At 44.8% G+C, this 17810-nt stretch overlaps 1 protein-coding gene across 8 annotated transcripts in view; it reads right to left on the bottom strand.

Annotated features, from left to right (window-relative positions):
- Positions 1 to 17810, bottom strand: part of CPEB2 (cytoplasmic polyadenylation element binding protein 2) — a 155025-nt gene that overhangs the window by 41452 nt on the left and 95763 nt on the right. For all 8 annotated transcript variants that reach the window (XM_040335445.1, XM_040335447.1, XM_040335446.1 and 5 more), the window contains one exon: positions 9543 to 9593. In XM_040335445.1, coding sequence (XP_040191379.1) covers positions 9543 to 9593 — 51 coding nt within the window. The remainder of the gene's footprint in view (positions 1 to 9542; positions 9594 to 17810) is intronic.

Raw genomic sequence — 17810 nt, 5'->3', positions numbered from 1 at the left:
GGGGGGGGGGAGAAAATGCATGCAAAAATATGTATTAAGACCAAAAATTTAAGAAGTATGGTCAAAGCTTCTCCCTTATGAGTGAAAGGAGTTCTGCATGCCTGTGTCCCAGTTTCAACCCACTATAGGCTGACAGAGTGATCCCGAAAAAAATGTTGGGACCCATCCAGATGCCTGACTGGTAGCTGGCTCAGCCCCCTGCACACCACCGAGAGCCTGAGCCAGCTGCTCAGCCCCCTGCACACCACCGAGAGCCTGAGCCAGCTGCTCAGCCCCCTGCACACCACCGAGAGCCTGAGCCAGCTGCTCAGCCCCCTGCACACCACCGAGAGCCTGAGCCAGCTGCTCAGCCCCCTGCACACCACCGAGAGCCGAAGAATCGCTCAGTTCTCAGTGTAGAGCTGGCCGGGGATCGATGCTGCAGCCATCTAGGTAGTATGTATGTTTTCTGTAAACCTGCACTTTTCTTTTAATGAAAACTGAACTCTAAAACTGTTAAATACACAGATAAACATAAGGACACTTTATTTTGCACAACTCTGCCACAAAGCACAGTTCTGTCTTGGCAGCTGAGGGGACCTGATCTTTCTCCTTCATGCCTCCTCCTCACCCCGCCATGTGACTAGACAGAGGATAAATGGCACAGAATGCTCCTTTCACGACCTCACACAAGGCTAGCTCCTTGGGACTGCTTTCAGTCTGAGCTCTGCATGATGTAGATACCCAGTCAAAATTCAGGTATTTACACTGGTTGCAAATAACCAAAATATTTAATGATGCATCCATGATTACAGTGCTGTAGGAAAGTAGAATTTTGGGATATCAATAACTAATCTTAAAACTGCTCCAAACCCCCTTGTGACACCTATACCCAACTTGTTTAAAGAGGAAGTAAACCTTCTCTGCAAACTTTTAGCAGTAGGTAAGCCTATAATAAGGCTTAGCTATTAGGTATTGAAAATATCTCCTAAACCTGTACACAGTTTAGGAGCTATTTACAATTCACACAGCCAGGGACATCACTGTATCATATGCTCTGAAGGAAAGGCCCATGGGTGCTGTTCCTTCTGAGCCCGTGTAATGAACGGTGGCTCACGTATGCATGCGCAGGAGTGATATCACAGCTCCGGAGCCTGCGAACCCAGAAGAAGCTCCGGGAAACATGTCGGCCGTGACAGCAGTGTATGGGGGACCGCTGCGACAGCTTCATTCTAAGGCAAGTATTTCAAAATTAGCTAGTATGTCATGCATTCTAGCTCATTATGCCTTTGTCTTGCAGGGCTTCTTTTTTGGGGAGTGTTTGAGGTTTACAACCTCTTTAAGATGTATATACTTGCCTAATTATCAGGCCATTCTGGTCCAGTCAAGTGATCTTCCTCGTCAGCCAGCAATGGCTACAGGGGAGAAGAGAGCGCTCCAACAGCTTGAATGCCTGAAAAGTTCCACTTTAAAGTGGTTTTAAAGGCAGAAGGTTTTATATCTTAATGCATTCTATGCCTAAACCTTCAGTATGCAGCAGCCCCCTTCATACATACCTGAGCCCCATCTCGATCCAGCGATGTTGCACAAGAGCCTCGGTTGTCTGGGACTCTCCCTCCCGATTGGCTGATACACAGCAGCAGGTGCCATTGGCTCCTCAGTGAGTCATTGGAGAGAGAGAGGGTGGGGCTGAGCCACAGCTCAGTGTCTAAATGGACACAGAGCAGCGGCTCGGCTACCCCCATAGCAAGCTACTCTCTGTGGGGGCACTTCACAGGAGGGAGGGGCTAGGAGTGTCGGAGAGGGACCCGAGCTTTGCACACTGCAAAACCACTGCACAGAGCAGGTAAGTATGACTTTTTTTTGTTTAATATTTAATGCCGGGAATGCTAACTGTCACATTGGTTGTGCTCTCAACCAAACTGTCAAACCATCCAATGGCTGGTGTCATAACTGATCACATGTGCAGCATCATGGCAGTTGAAGATTAAACAGAGGCCAAGACGCACCTTAGCAGCCGTCAATCAACTCCTCTTCGCTTAGAAACGCCCATTCCCCGCTCGGAGCCGGAAAACAAGGGCTCATATAACGATAAGTACAAGTAAAAAAAAAACGGCATACTGCAGATGTTAGCAGTATGCTACAGCCAATGTCAAAAAGTGGATTTTTGGGTGAACCTCCGCTTTAAGGCTGAATCCCTGACACCAGGTAGTTGGAACATCATCATTGTGCTATACAGAGAGCAGAGCTGTGGGAGGGGGCCAGTAGGCCCCACCCACAACAGACTGCCTGCAGGAAACTACAGAAGTGGGTGGAGGCAAGACCAGTCACCCTGTACAGGGAGAGAGGAGGTGTGACTGGTCTTTATTACCAGAAGCTCCCACACAAAGAGGCAGGGACTCCCAACTGGATTACTGCACAGATCTTGCAAAACACCACAAAGAACACCATGATTTAGGAACACGCATGACGAATATATTTAGGCAATATTTTCTTATCCTGAAATTCAGATTTAATTTGTGTCCTTTATATCTGCCTGCCGTTGAGCTTTACATTTTGCCCAGAGGCACAATAGAAGACAGCCCAGCCATGCAATATAGATGACCGACTGCAGCTGTGAATAATTCCCAAAAGGCAACCAAGACATTTTTGTAAATTGTGCAGTTCTATATGTTACTGGGAAGTACTCTGGGTGATGCTTTGCCAATCTACCCCACTGGGTGAGAAATCCTTACCAGCAAGTTTCCATGACCAGATTTAGCACAGTGAACACGACTTATCTCCAGTCTGGTAGAGGTGACCATACATAATGATAATCTACATCCGAGAAGGCAGACATGTAGGGCTTGTATCAGCTGCAATTATTTTCCTAGCCCTCATAAACCAAAACATTTTTCAGGGTACACGGCACCTGATTATACTCCATGTCATCATAAACCATTTTTATGTCCTCTCCATATGACACCATCATTGGAAGAGTCCTCCTGTTGTAAATTAAGCACCAAATAAATTGTTGCAGAGGGGAACACCTCGCAGAACGATTCATCTTGGTGTGCTCAGTAGTCATTCATTCGATCAATAGTTATGCGCAGGGATAATTATTCTCCGAGGGCTAGAGGTCAAGCCATCCATGGCCTCGGTTTATTAACCCCTGGAGCCAAAGGTCACGATTTACAACCAACAAAGTGCTTTGCTATTTGGTGCGAAAGTAAAAGCCAACTGCTAAAGACAAACTCGCACCCCAGCCAATACAAATTAGCACATTGGCAGATTCCTTTCCCAACAGATTTTAGTCTAGATCAGGGATATGCAATTATTGCATATCCCTGGTCTAGATGATGCACTTTATTTGGGCAATTGTACAAACCGGAATTAATATACAAAAAAAAGTGTCTGTTCACCTAACAGAGTGAATGTTCAGTTGGTGAACACTTCTTCACCTTGGGGTTTATGCACACGGGGCTTTAACAGACATTTTGTATGGCTTGTGTAGCTTACTGCCACTTTCCCACGCCCACCAAGTCACACATGATGCCATACATGTGGTTGTATGTGGTCGTGCTCTTGTAAGCATCAAAGGTTCTTTGGATCAACATTTATTCACGTATCCTCATCTGTGGTATTAACTGAGGCTGGATTCACACTATACTACACGACAGTAGTATGACTTTCATCCTACTTTGCTCTGCGACATTGGTCCTACATCCATCCGACTTTCATGAACAGGATACTACTTTGATCCGACTTTGTGATAGTCTGACTTGTACTTTGACCAATTAAACAATCCCAGAGTAAGACCCCATTCACACCTTCGCGTTTTGTCGCATGTAGCGCGACGCGAACAAACGCCAGAGGGACGAAAAGCAATGAAAGTCAATGGGGATGGTTCACATCTGCACGCTGATGCGCCTGACGCGCATCGCCTGTAGTCAAAAGAAGTTCCGGACCCTTTTTTGTCGCGCGATATGCGCGTATTTGAGCGTTTTTGGTTTTCCATTGAAATCAATGTAAAACGCCAGATACACGCGTATTGCGCGACAACAAGCGTTTGCTACGGGCGTTTTGTCAATAGAACTTGTCGCCCATGCAGAAGATTAAAAAAATCTACCAACATAGCAACAAGTGATGAAAAGATGATAGTTTTTCCTATTGGCTAAAAAAAAAACCGTCTAAGTACAAAAACGTCGGACAACGCTGTATGCAAACGCGCATATTAGCATGAATACGCGCGAAAAAAACGCCTAAAAAAACCGCCGGAAAACGACGCTATTGCCTACGCCTAGGTGTGAATGCAGCCTAAGATAAATTCCTTTTACTGCTGCTATAATCACAATGTTGGATGTCAAAAGCCAGATGGTTAGGACAAGGATCCTACTTTGGTCCGACTTCAATGATATTCAATGGGCTGAAGTAGGATCAATGTCGGACCAAAGTAGTACAGGGAGCATTTTCAAAGTGGGACCGACTTGTGTCGGACCAGTTAAGACGGCTCTTATGGGGAAACATTGATTTTCACACGTCATGCGACAATGAGCTCCAAATGTCGGAGCGTTTGTCGGATAAGGGTGAACCCGGTCTGAATGCAGCTCATTTGAGTATGCAAACTACGTTCATGTGTGAAGAAAATCATGGTTTATAAAGGGAATTGCTCATTTGGTGATGTCACAATTTTTTAAACCAATGAGTTCAATGTTTCATGAAGAGAATTAATATCAGTTTAAACGGGGAAGGCGCTGCTTATCTGAAAAATAGACAATTTTCATGCATTTTGTGCTTTTTTTTATGTTTTCCATGCATGCCCATAGAAGTCCATGGGGTCATAAATGCACTATGTTGCACCAATAAAGAGCCAGCATCACTTTCATAGGTGCACAAAAGCACGTTGCATAGGTGTGACCTGGCTCCATCGACAATAATGGGATTGCTTGTGTAATGCACAGTCGTGTGAGAAAATGCAGAGGCGTGAAGTGATACTAACCAGTCAGTTCGAATGGTTGCCTATGCCTGTACCTATAACAGTGGGGGGGGGGGGGGGAATGAGGTTGAATTACTCAAGGCAAAATCTGAGCTATGCAAGTGTAGTTGCACTTAGTTTCCCCAGAAATTAGTGAAAGTGGTAAAGCTTTGCTGATTTCCATCAACCAATCAGGTGCAAGCAGAAATGTTGCCCCCCCCCCCCCAATTTTCTTTACACCCGATTGGGTATTCCTTACGAAGTGAAGCATCACCTCATTCACTAAGCTCTTGCACAACGAGTAACTGTAATTGCAAAGTTCACAGTCCATTTGCCTTTAGTAAATCCAAAGCATGCGTCTGTGCCCTTACCCCATGCCATCAATGTATCTTCACAACCATCTTGTAGGAAAGCATCTACTGGCTCCCTTGCTGGGGCCACTGGAAAGACATGGGGCCCTGGTATTTTAAGATGCAGAAAAGGTTGTTTTTGGAATTGACCTTTGATCTGTAAAAGTAATAGCTGAGGTTCTTCAAACACCGTATCTCATGCTTTTAGGCTTCATTCACACCTAGGCGTTTTGTCGCCTGTAGCGCGACGCTATTGCAGCCTGAAATACGCTGGAGGGGTGATTTAACATTGTCGGCTATGGAGATGGTTCACATCTCCACGCCGAACGCCGAAACGCCGTACGCCTGAAGCTCAAAACAAGTCCCTGACCCTTTTTTTCAGGTGGCTTCGGCGTTCGGCCATAGCCAACAATGTGTACATCACCCCGGCAAAAAACGCCGCGTTTTGTCGCGGCAAATCGCGGTAAAATACGCCGCGTTCAGGTGTGAATGCAGCCTTAAAAACATAAAAGGGGATAACCACTCGCTGATCTCTTAAAATCTCCATCAGCCTTCCCAGCACCTATTTAGGGTCATTTTCAATAATGAGTGATACAGCTCCTACAAAATCAAGCAAGGCTGGTTCTGGGCCTCCAAACGATGAGCTACGATTTCCAATGTGCCTTGTTAGATGAAAGCTGTCACAGTATACTGGGGCTTGCAGAAGGGCCAGAGCTCTGCAGGTCACCCATAGCTTGTACTACAGTTGATGTGTTGGAGTTCCTCCTCATCACTCGTTAATATCTGACCAAACTGTTTCTTGTCACAAAGGTGCAGCGCAGCAAGTCGAGGCTACGCTTCACTGGTCTTAATGGAAAATGCTCTGCTGGCAGGGGAATGTTTGTCTTAGTTAAATACACCTAGAAGTATCTCTGAAGGTCAGAGGGAGGTGAGAGGAAAACTGAGCCATGCTTGAAAAGGGCCATTAATAATCTGTGGGCTGAGGCAAAGCTTACAGAGGTCACAATAAATCATACGGCGTCCTTACTTCATCATCTAGTGGAACAGTACAAGGATTCAGGACTGGCTTTATGCACCTTACAGTTTCCAGATTCTACAGTATATGAGGGATTGGGCTGGCCACACGGTAAAATTTGTTGAACTGGCTTCATAAAAGTGAGCAACAAAATCTTCTAAATCTTCACAGCCCTCTTCTAAACAGAACAATCCATGTCCTGCTGCTTGAGTCACTTGCCAGATCAGAACTTGACCAGAACTTCTCACAAACAATTACTGTGTTTAAAGCAGGGGGTCTCAAACTGGCGGCCCCCCAGCTGTTGCGGAACTACAAGTCCCATGAGGCATTGCAAAGCTGACAGTTACAAGCATGACTCCCACAGGCAGAGAAATGATTGGACTTGTAGTTCCGCAACAGCTGCAGAGCTGCCAGCTTGAGACCCCTTTTTTTTTGCTCAGCAGATCACTGATGCCATGCAGGTCTCCTGCAGACGGTCAGGGTGAGAAGCCTGCCCCATACATTGTACTGCAGGCAGTTTCACACTGACAAGAAGACTCAAACGACCACATCGCTAAACAGCACCGTGGCATTTCATTGAAAACCACAAGCCACCAGACGCAAAGGCAGTTGGTACTTGCAGTTCAGTCAAAAGTCTGAATGAAGGACGTGGCCATGTGGGTGGAGCTGGTGCGTGGAAATTTTCCCTGTACTGCTGTCACTGGGAGAGAGGGCAACACGGAGCAGCAGTGGTAACCATTTACATCCTAAAAATGATTGGAACCTGTAACACGTTCCCAAAGGTGAGCTTAGCCTTGGTATAAAAGGTCATGTGGCAATACCAAGTTTTACCAGCAGGGAGACAGGGAGTGGGTGTCCCAAACCAACTGAGGATTTCTAGTTTTCCTGCGAGTCCCCCTAACTAGCTATTGGTTATGTATTGAGAGTAAAACAAATACCTCTTAAAGCTCAAACATTTGCAATTGAAAACGGAGTACCCGCTCTATGACTAAGCACTAGTGTCAGTGTGAAACGCGTCTGCAGTCAGGTTTTATTTTATTTTGATGCGACTTGTAGTCCTGTCCTCCCTTTAATAAAGGCTACAATTTGTTTAGAGTGCGGCTGTCCAGAGACAATTTTTGTTCCTGCCTAACATTTTGCAATAATGGAGATTAGCTCTCAGTAAACACATAGGACACTTACAGGCTACATTGAGTCTTTGATATGCAGATGAAACCTGGAGTAATTTTAAAGTTTGTGAATGAAATTTACTCAATGTAATTAACAATTTTTTTATTTTTTTTAAAGATAAAATAAATACAGTATAGGTACATGGATCAACTATTTGCTTAGTACATATGCAGGCTGTGATTCATTATAAGTAGGCTGCATGTGGCTTCTAATGTACTGTTCCTGCAGTGAAGCATGTCTATCACACGGTTTGCTTCTCCTAATCTCTTGTCCTGCAATTTCAGCATTTTTTTGTGGGGGATGGCAAATTTTAATAGCGATAGCCACTGGGAACATACTCACACCAGTGTTAAGAGTATGGAACGCAAGAATGCAAAAGCCACACCAAAATCTACTTCAAAATAACTCCACTAGTAATTGTGTACTTAACCATACACTGTAGATCGGGGTTCTCGACTGGTGGCCCATGGGGCTGAGCCTTCTAATGTGGCAAATGACCTCCTGCTCTGGGTCAGCAAGGCCTAGATCGCGGGTTGCCGACCCGCCATCCCATAGAGTGGACAGAGCCGGCACCGAAGGAAGCAAGAGGGAGCAGAAGCCACATAAGCTGAATGTTTCTTCTATAGCGCCGACTCCTGTCCTAGGCAGTGCATTTTTTTGGTAGCACTTCTCCATGGACAGGAACCCAACAGCCAGCAGAAACTGAAAGATAACAGGTCAGTTTATTAAAGCGGAGCTCCACCCTAAACTGGAACTCACGCTGATCGGAACCCTCCCCTCCTCCGGTGTCACATTTGACACCTTTCAGGGGGGAGGGGGGTGCAGAAACCTGTCTAAAGACAGGTATTTGCACCCACTTCCGGCCACAACAGTCTCGGGCAGACTGCGGGCATGACGTCACCTCCCTCCCCCCCCCCCGTTGTGTGCTGGGAACACTCGGCTCCCAGTACACAGCGGGAGCCAATCGGCAGGCGCAGCGTGACTCGCGCATGCGCCGTAGGGAACCGGGCAGTGAAGCTGGAGCGCTTCACTTCCTGGTTCCCTCACCGTGGATGGAGGGGTGAGCAGCAGACTCCAGGACAGGTAAGTGTCCTAATATTAAAAGTCAACAGCTGCAGTATTTGTCTGTTATCTTGTTATCTGGCTTTTAATATTTTTTTTTTTCACCGCTTTAAACACCACAGTTTAGCAATGGGCATATTATGTATTAAATATCATAGTTAGGCATATATGATGGGCACCTTTAAATAAAAAAGTGTTATTAGCCCTGGTTCACACTGGTGCCTTTTGATATGCGATTTGACATGTCAAATCGGCAGCATTTGCTGGCCATGGCACCGTCCTAATCAGGGTGACGCCGCGTCTGTAGCGCTGCACCGATTTCAAAAAGTCGTTTCTGTACTACTTTGCCATTTCGGCACGCGATTTACATTGACATCTGTGCAGAAACTGTGCACCTGCCTGTCACGTCACATGGGAGGAGATCATTGAAGGCAATGGGCGCCTGATGCATCTTGCCGTGTGTCAGTACAGGCAATGCAAATGAAGCAGTTTTTCAGTGTCTATTGCAATTCTTATCAATGTCAGGCAAAAGCATGGGAGGGGGGCAAAGCTGATACTTTGCCTTGGGCCCTATTCTCCCTTAATCCATCTCTGACATGGGGTACCGCAGAGCTGTAGGCTCTGAATGAAATTATCTTTTGGCTAAAAAAAAAACTTTGCCGGGACGTGTGAAATCTAAAAGATTAGTAAAATTCAGATACGTTTAATCTGTTTAGTTGGATTTCTGCATTGAATTATTCCCAAAGTCACCCACAAGGGAAGACGTTTTAAGCACAGACCTAATCCTAACACTCCACAGAGGAATCCTGATAATTGGCATGGACGCACCCTTAAAATTAACTAGTGCGCAAATTTTTAATTACGATGCTCCCTTCTGACAATTAATAATCCGAAACTTTGTGATTCACATTGCCCACCATTATATAAGCAAACTCACAAAAAGACAGCATATAGAATGTTGCAATTTTTTTTTTTTTATTCAACTTTATTTCAAGAAACAAAAACGACTTACCATTTAACATGAGAAGACTATCTGTTCCTGGATGGGGGTAGTTCAAGCGACCTAAAAAAAAAAAAATATATAGGTAGTTAATGTTTGTTATTCAAAGCTCATTATCTAACACACAGATGTATGTTGTGGTTTGGATTTGAGGAAGTGAGGGAGTTAAGCAATGATCCCGGCAACGCCTCAGAGTCTGCTCCAATGGGATAAGCAGTTTCTTGCTACACACTGTCCAGAAATGTGCTGACCCCTCAGGAACTCCCCCCCACTTCCAGGGGCTCTATAACCTCTCTATACTCCAAACAGCAGGCACCTTTCTGCTTCTGCCAATAAACCAACAGGCAGAAACATAATCCGCGCCGAACAATCGTGTCTTCATGTTGTGTCACAAAATAAACAGGATTCTGTATTTTCCACCCCACTGGAAATAGAATCAGGGCATCCATTAGGTGCTTAGGCAAATAAAACAAAGGCTTACTTGTTTAAAAGAAAACTAAAAGTATATCGTTAAAAGATATATATATTTCAGAAAGCATATTAACAAGCATTCCATTCTTAAAATTGCTACCTACTAGAACTAAAAACACATGTAAATGCTGCAGCAGTAAAGGAAATACCATATATATTTGAGTATAAGTCAAGTTTTTCAGCCCTTTTTTTTTTTAAAGGCTGAAAATACCCCCCTCAGCTTATACTCGAGTCAGTGTACCTGAAATTAACAGGCTGCGGGCGTCCCTTCATTGTTTAAAAGTCGCGGTCTCCTCCTGGTCCCTTTCGTGATAGGTGTTTCTCAGCAGACACGTCCTTTCATCCTCGGACAAGAGGACGTCCGTGATTGGCGGAACACTGAACACAGTGTCTGCTGGGAAACTGGGTCCGAGGATGAGAGAACATCCGTGATAGGCGGAACTGTGTCTGCTGAGAAACGCCTATCATGGAAGGGACCAGGAGAAGACAGCGACTTTTAAACAATGGACGCCCGCAGCCTGTAAATTTTAGGTACACTGACTCGGGCACAGTGAGGGTGCAAATGGGCACAGTTAGTGTGCAAATGGGCATTGCTGACCCTCTTTTCCACTTACAGTAGCTGTTGCATTCTCACCCTAGGCTTATACTCGCGTCAATATGTTTTCCCAGTTTTTTTGTGGTAAGATTATGTACCTCGGCCTATACTTGAGTATATACGGTAAAAGGTTTTTCTCCTCTAGAACACCGACATAGGAATTTATAACCATCAAGGTAACGAGGAAATGTTTGCTGACATTCAGAATCAAAACTGTGACAATCAGCAGTCTGACAGAGCAATGTGGGCTGAGAAAACTCAAATATAAAACCAGATTTCACACACAAAAAAAAAAAAAGAAGCTCCACACACTTTCACTTTGCATTAAAGCCCACGTTTGTAATAAGCCAAATTAATCTCTGCCATACGGCATGTGAGGTGACCTTTAGCAATAACAGAAAGACCTTTGGCACGCTTCTGCTTAACTAATGGTCCGACACCATTGTAACCCCTCCGTCTTACGATATACCGTCACAGCGGCTGACTCTCATTATGTAGGTGACATTAGTCTTTGTAAACTAAACTGTTCGTTCCCAAATCGTCCGTCGTCCCCCCCCCCCCATACATGTGCTTAGATTTTTCGGCTGTGGATGAAAAAAAAAAATGAAAAAAAAAAATGTACTTACAGTGCCCTGAAAAAGTATTCATACCCCTTGAATACTGTATAGACTTGAGTATAAGCCGCATTTTTCAGCACATTTTTTGGTGCTGAAAATGCCCCCCCTCGGCCTATACTCGAGTCTGTGTCCATCTTCAACTTTGTGCGCCTGATCCCGGCCAGCCGTAGGTCCCCTGGACCCCAAACTTGGCACACATGTACAAGTGTGCAAAGTTTGTTGTCCAGGGGACCTACGGTCGGAGAGCACTGATTTTTCAAAGTCGGGCACCCCTTCCATAGACTCCCATGTTAAACGTCAGTCTAGTCACACAGCGCCGGAGATCGGGTAGGGAGGCCTGGTCACAGAGACAGCGAGGCCTGGGCACAGAGACAGCGAGGCCTGGGCACAGAGACAGCGAGGCCTGGGCACAGACACCCTAGGCTTTTACTCAAGTCAATATGTTATCCCAGTTTTTTTGTGGTAAAATTAGGTGCCTCGGCTTATATTCGGGTCGGCTTATACTCGAGTGTATACGGTAAATGTATTTTATTGTTTTTTTTTGGTGATAGACCAACACAAAGTGACACATAATTGTGAGGTGCAAGGAAAATACACATTTTTTTTTACAAAATATCTGAAATTGTGGCGTGTATTTGCATTTAATGGCACCGTTTGAATCCCAAAAGTTGTTTCGACTTCAGGCGCGATTTGTATATACAATTGGGCAGAAACCGGCACAGATGTCTCTGAAATCGCTCCCAAAGTTGCACCGACATGCAGGTAGAAACTTGCACGATTTCAATCCCACCGTCAGTGTGAACCTAGGCTTAGCATTCCCCCCCCCCCCCTTAAGTACATGAAGAAAAAATAATGCTCAAAAAAGCAGTTTTTTTTCTGCTGGAAAAATGCTAAAAAGTTTCCTGCTCCTAGATGCTGAAGCTTAAAAAATGCCAATAGCCTAATGTAGTGTGCATGGACACATAGGATAACACAATTTAGCTTTTAGGAGCAGAAAAAAATGCCAACAGCTTTTAGTGTACATATTACATGTAGCAGCCGGTCCCGCCACCAGCGCATGCGCACAGAGCTCTCAATGGACGACATGCTTTGAGAGCGCAGTGCCCATGTGCAAAAAAAAAAAAAAATGGCTCACGTCACAACCATTCAAACGGCCGCAGCCCGCAAACCCGGATGGAAGTCTGGGTAAGGATGGATTCCCTGTCAGTGATGACAGGGCGAAGCTAGAGGGATCTGTCTTTTAGGCAAGTCTGTCATAATGCGTTCTTATGCGGTGCATACTAGCACATTATGACATTACCCTGCGGGGGGACCAGTTTTTCTTTTTTTAAACGCAGTCTACTACCGCTTTAACACTCTTAATGAATGGACTACTGGCTAATACACTAGTATCATTTTCAGTGTATTCTTATAAAATACATAAATGGGCTAAAAGCACCATTCTGCTTTAATGTGTGTTTTTTGTTTTTTTTTGGAGTGGAAATCCCCAGCAGAGCGCGCACAATATTACCTTTCACACTCATTCACTCCAGATAAATATAGATATAAGTATTAGAGGCCATCCCTGTAAATAACACATCCAATACTCTTTCAGGCTGCTGTGTCCTATTAACGTTCTGATGTGAACTGGACAGAAATTCCGCAGGGAACACAATAAATCTCCAGCGGAGCCATAATGCCTATGAAAAGTACACCAGAATCTGATTTTCCATGGTTCTAATCCTCATTAGGGCAGACAGAGAGCCAGCAGGGAAATGAAGGGAGGTAAAGGGCAGCCAGCAGGGTTAGGCCTACTCACAATAGAATAATAGAACCTAAGGAGCTGCATGGAGGAATCAAATGATATCCACACTTTGATATCATTCTAAGGATCCCTACAGATATCCCTACAGATACAGCTTATACTATAAATAAGTATGGACCCATTCACTCCACATGCATTGGGCTACGTTGAGTGATTTTTAATAAAAAAAGATAAGAAAAAAGCAAATGGGGATGATTTAGTAAAACTGGTGCAGCTGTGCATGGCAGCCAATCAGCTTATAATCTCAGCTTTGACAAAAAAAATAATAAAATAAATAATAATAAAATAAATAATAAAAACCAATCGGCTTCCATTTTTTAGGTATGCACTGATATCCTGAATCGCTGACAAGCCTGGGTTCAAACAGGGGAGGTGGGGAAACTGCATGAGATTCAGACAGGAATCGCAACACATTCCTCTTCAAAATGCATGGAATGCTTGGCGGTGCGATTTGTGCCCATTCATTTTATATGGACGCAAATCACACAGAGTACCGATACTTACCAATACTTGGCGGAGCAATTCGTGTCCATAAAAAATGAATGGGCAAAGATTGTACTGCAAATAATTGCATGCAATTTAAACAGGAATGTGATGCGATTTCTGTCTGGATCCCATGCGATTTCCTTACCGCTCCTGTGTAAACCCGGGCTTGTCAGTGATTTTTGAGTTCACACATGAGCAGGGAAACATCCCTGCATGACAGGTTCCACCAGCTCCGGCTCCCGACTGTGGACGTCTTTGGCTGTGGCTTGGTCTCCTCCGGCCTCTGCCATGGCTTCCCCCCCCCCCATTTTTAAGCAGCCCCCCCCCCCCCAGCGGTTCGAGACATCCACTGGACCCCCTTCCCCCCCACCCTCCCTCCCCCACTGTATCGGACTGCTACGATCCCCCACTATCAGATGCCGAAAAGCCGATTTACCGGTCCGGGGATTTCAAAAAAATCTGCGGCTTTCTCTTTTCTCCTGACCGTACAAGCTGGACAGCTTCTAATTGGTCAGCGCTGTTCATGTGACGATGCTGACCAATTAGAATCCCCGTAGGCTGTACTGTCAGCACTAGAGGGAGATGGCTTTAACCACTAGAGGCGAAGGGGGAACAAAGCCAATCGGAGAGGCAGGAGAAACCGCAGCTGCAGATCTCCAGTTGTCAGTCGGATGGGAGCCGGAGCAAATTGTCATGCATGGAGAATTCCCACATCACTCCTAGTGAAATTCACTAGGAAAAGCCTGGATTCACATAGGAGCGATGCGGGAAAATGCATGCTATTTGGACAGGAATCGCAAGCAAGCCTTTGCAATGCGATTCGCGCCAATTCATTTTATATGTCTGCAAATCGCACAGTATCATTTTGAAATCTGGAACATTATCGCAGTTACTCGGCATCGGTGCATCCCTAGTTTCAATGCGCAGCTGCACCAGATTTCAAGCCCAGTGTGTAAAAAAAATAAAAAATATCTATATATCTAATTATCTATATAACTGAGAATGCATATCTTCAACTCCTATGCACTGTGATGTGAATGCCCACAGAAGATGCTGCTGTGGACTGGTGGTTGGGCACTGACAGCCCATTGATGACTACTGTAATACTCATTCAGCATGTCAGACTAGCGTTTCTAGCCAGGCAGATTATAGATTTTGCAAACCTTTAATTACTTTATGGGGGCAGGGTGGTCGGTGTGTGTGGGATTTTAGTAGAGGTCTGCTTTCATTACTTTAACACTGCATTCAGCAGATCTATGTTATAAACCAACACACATGACCGGATGTCTGTCTAAGGCACTCCTTTTTGTGTAAGGGCATCCCACTGTGCAATTGATGATGTGTCAATCACATGGGGTCTGAGCCAGTTAATGTAGTTCCTGCTTAGGAGACCAAATTAAAACAAACAATAAAAGGGTTCACAAAAAAAAAAAAGTCTCCCATCATATAAAATGTAATCGACTCCATCCTCTTAAGACCCCTTTCACACTGGAGGCATTTTTCAGGCTGTAAAGCGCCTGAAAAATGCCTCATCTGCAATCCCGAGGGCTTTCACACTGGGGCGCTGTGCTGGCATGTCAAAAAAATAATAATTCTGCTACGCAGCTTCTTTGAGGGGCACTTTAGGAGCAGTGTATATACACCGCTCCTACAGTTCCCCTGCCCATTGAAATCAATAGGCAGTGCCACCAAAGCGCCTCGGCAGCAGCGATTTGCGGGCACTTGTAACCCTTTATTCGGCTGCTAGCAGGGGTTAAAAGTGCCTCTAAAACGCTGGTAAAACTAGCGGTGCTTTACCGCCGAAGCCCCTGCATTGTCAGTGTGAAAGGGCTCCGTCGGATCATTTGGAACTGAGAAAAATAAAACCATCATTTGTGGAACCAAGGGGGGAAAAAAACGTGGGCCATACAAAAAATACATCACATTTATGACCATAATTACACCTAAAAATAAATCTGCTATAGTACAGGAAAATAAATCACTATTAATTGTAATAAAGAATTTTTTTTTTACAAGGATTACTAACAACCAACAGTAAAGAATAAACCTGACGGCATGCCAAGGTCCCTTTCACACTTTTCCGTGACTTGAAGCAATGCCTGCGTAATAATGAGGTCTATTGAGGTTATTTTTTTTTTAACCGCTTCTAAAACGCAGATAAACGCGGGCGCCGTTTAAGAGATATTTCACTTGTAGTCCGCCGAAAATTTCAACAGCACATGCGCGGGGAAGAAACAAAACCAAGTGCCGTTTCTTCCCTAGCCTGTGCGGTTAATCGTGGCTCCAATGCACGTGAGTGACGTCACGCGGATTCGCCAGAGTCCGTGGCCCGGAAGGAAGAGGGGCAAGAAGATAGACGCTGCTTACACTGGGGACATCGCTGGATTCTTTTGCATACTAGCCCATTATGCTATAACATTTTCGGCCTTTACAGCGAGCAAAAGAGGAAGTAAAACCCATCGGGGTTTACTTCCTCTTTAAGCTTTGACAAAAAAACAAACAAACCTGGAAGCCAATTGGTTTCTATGCAGAGCTGCACAAGATTTTGCGCTAGTTTTAGTAAATCAACCCCAAAGTCTACTATATCATTTAGAATTTTTTTTTTTGTAATGAACTACAACTTACAAGGATATTCTTGAGAAAGGGCACACAATTACAAAAAGGATACGCAGCCTTAAAGTGGAGTTCCACCCATAAATATAACATTACATCAGTAGTTTTAAAAAAATGTCATTAGTCCTTTAAGAGAAAAAAACAATTGTTTAGATGCCTTCAAAGTGTTGTTGCTAGGCAGAATAGTTAATCTTCCCACTTCCTGCACCTAGGTGCTTAATACTTCCTAACCTACACCGCACAGACTCCTGGGAATGTAGTGGGTGTAACTTTCCAGGAGTCTGTGCACTCCCCAGTCTCGAAGAATCATGCGACTTGGACAGTACAGGTGCTGAAACCTGATCTGAAACCTATTACACTGCTTGTGCAGCACTGAGCATGTGCGCGATCTGTAAGGCTGAAATCCAGGAAGTCATACAGTCTGGCTTCATGATGCCCACACTTAAGATGGCCCCAGTCAATTTCTATTTTATAAAGTGTCTAAATGCTGTAACAACCTAACAAAACGGACCTTAGTTTACAGACTAACTTTACTAGAATACATTAAGCTTGTGTATTACAGGGGTATTTATATTTAAAAAGTGAAATTGTGGCCAGAACTCCGCTTTAACGTGGTATTAAACTCTGTACTACCACTTTAACCTACAGATAAGCCTATAATAAGGCTTACCTGTAGGTATAAAGAATATCTCCTAAACCTGTAAGCTTTAGGCGATATTCCCCCCGCAATGCGCCGCTGACTGCAGCGGCGCATGCGCAGCGGGGATCCTCGGCTAAAGGGCTGGCCGCCCCCGGATCTTGCCGGAAAGAAGTCTCCCTTGCGCATGCGCGGGAGTGACGACATCGCCGCTCCAGCCAATCACAGCGCTGGAGCAGCGATACCCGGAAGACACGCAGAGGAAAGACGACATCTCCCCCTCGGCGTGGACCAGGCAAGATCCTCTCACCGCGTTCCAAGGTAAGTATTTCATAATCAGCTAGTATGCGGTGCATACTAGCCGATTATGGCTTTTGCTTTTCAGGTTTAAAAAATAAATAAAAAATGACAGCGGGTATACAACTGCTTTAATCCATGGGAGAACAGCCTAGGGCCTATTAGACTGAACCCCTGAACTGACTGAGGGCCACAAAAGGAAAGAAAGGGCCAAATGCTTCCCTAAAAACCCGAGTCCGATATGCCTGCTATGCCTAGGCATTTTTAGTGCTTCTTGCATATTAGCACTACAGTCAATTTAACATGGTTTCCTATGGAACACGTTCTGTAGTGAAAATCTGTAAAATGCAAAAAGCACTAAAAATGGATAGATGTGAATCCAGCCTTAAGCACTTCCAATAAACAAATCCAGCATGGAGCAAGTGACGTGTGTAGGGTGGTGTATACCATGGGTGACGTTGTGAGGCGTTGAGGTTCTGAGCACAAGACTGTTCTGTGTGCCAAAACATACACAAGATGCTTAGTCATAGCAGAGAGGGGAAACACGTGCCTGACATTCCAAACACTTTCTCCTGGGCCCGGCTGTACTGCGCACACAACATGCACTGTCCTCACTTGTTTTCATTAAGTTCACTTTTCAAAAGGGAGTAGTGAGTGGGGAGTCCTTATTAGACACAAAAGCTGGCTTTCTCCTAGCAGAAGAATGTGTTTAGGAGTAACACATACACATTCCCCACTAAACAAGGCTGGCCTCTCGGCA

The sequence above is a fragment of the Rana temporaria genome, chromosome 1 (assembly GCF_905171775.1).
Source record: "Rana temporaria chromosome 1, aRanTem1.1, whole genome shotgun sequence".
Lineage (NCBI taxonomy): Eukaryota > Metazoa > Chordata > Amphibia > Anura > Ranidae > Rana > Rana temporaria.
The sequence above is the reverse complement of the archived record's forward strand: the minus strand, read 5'-3'. Positions and strand labels throughout refer to the sequence as shown.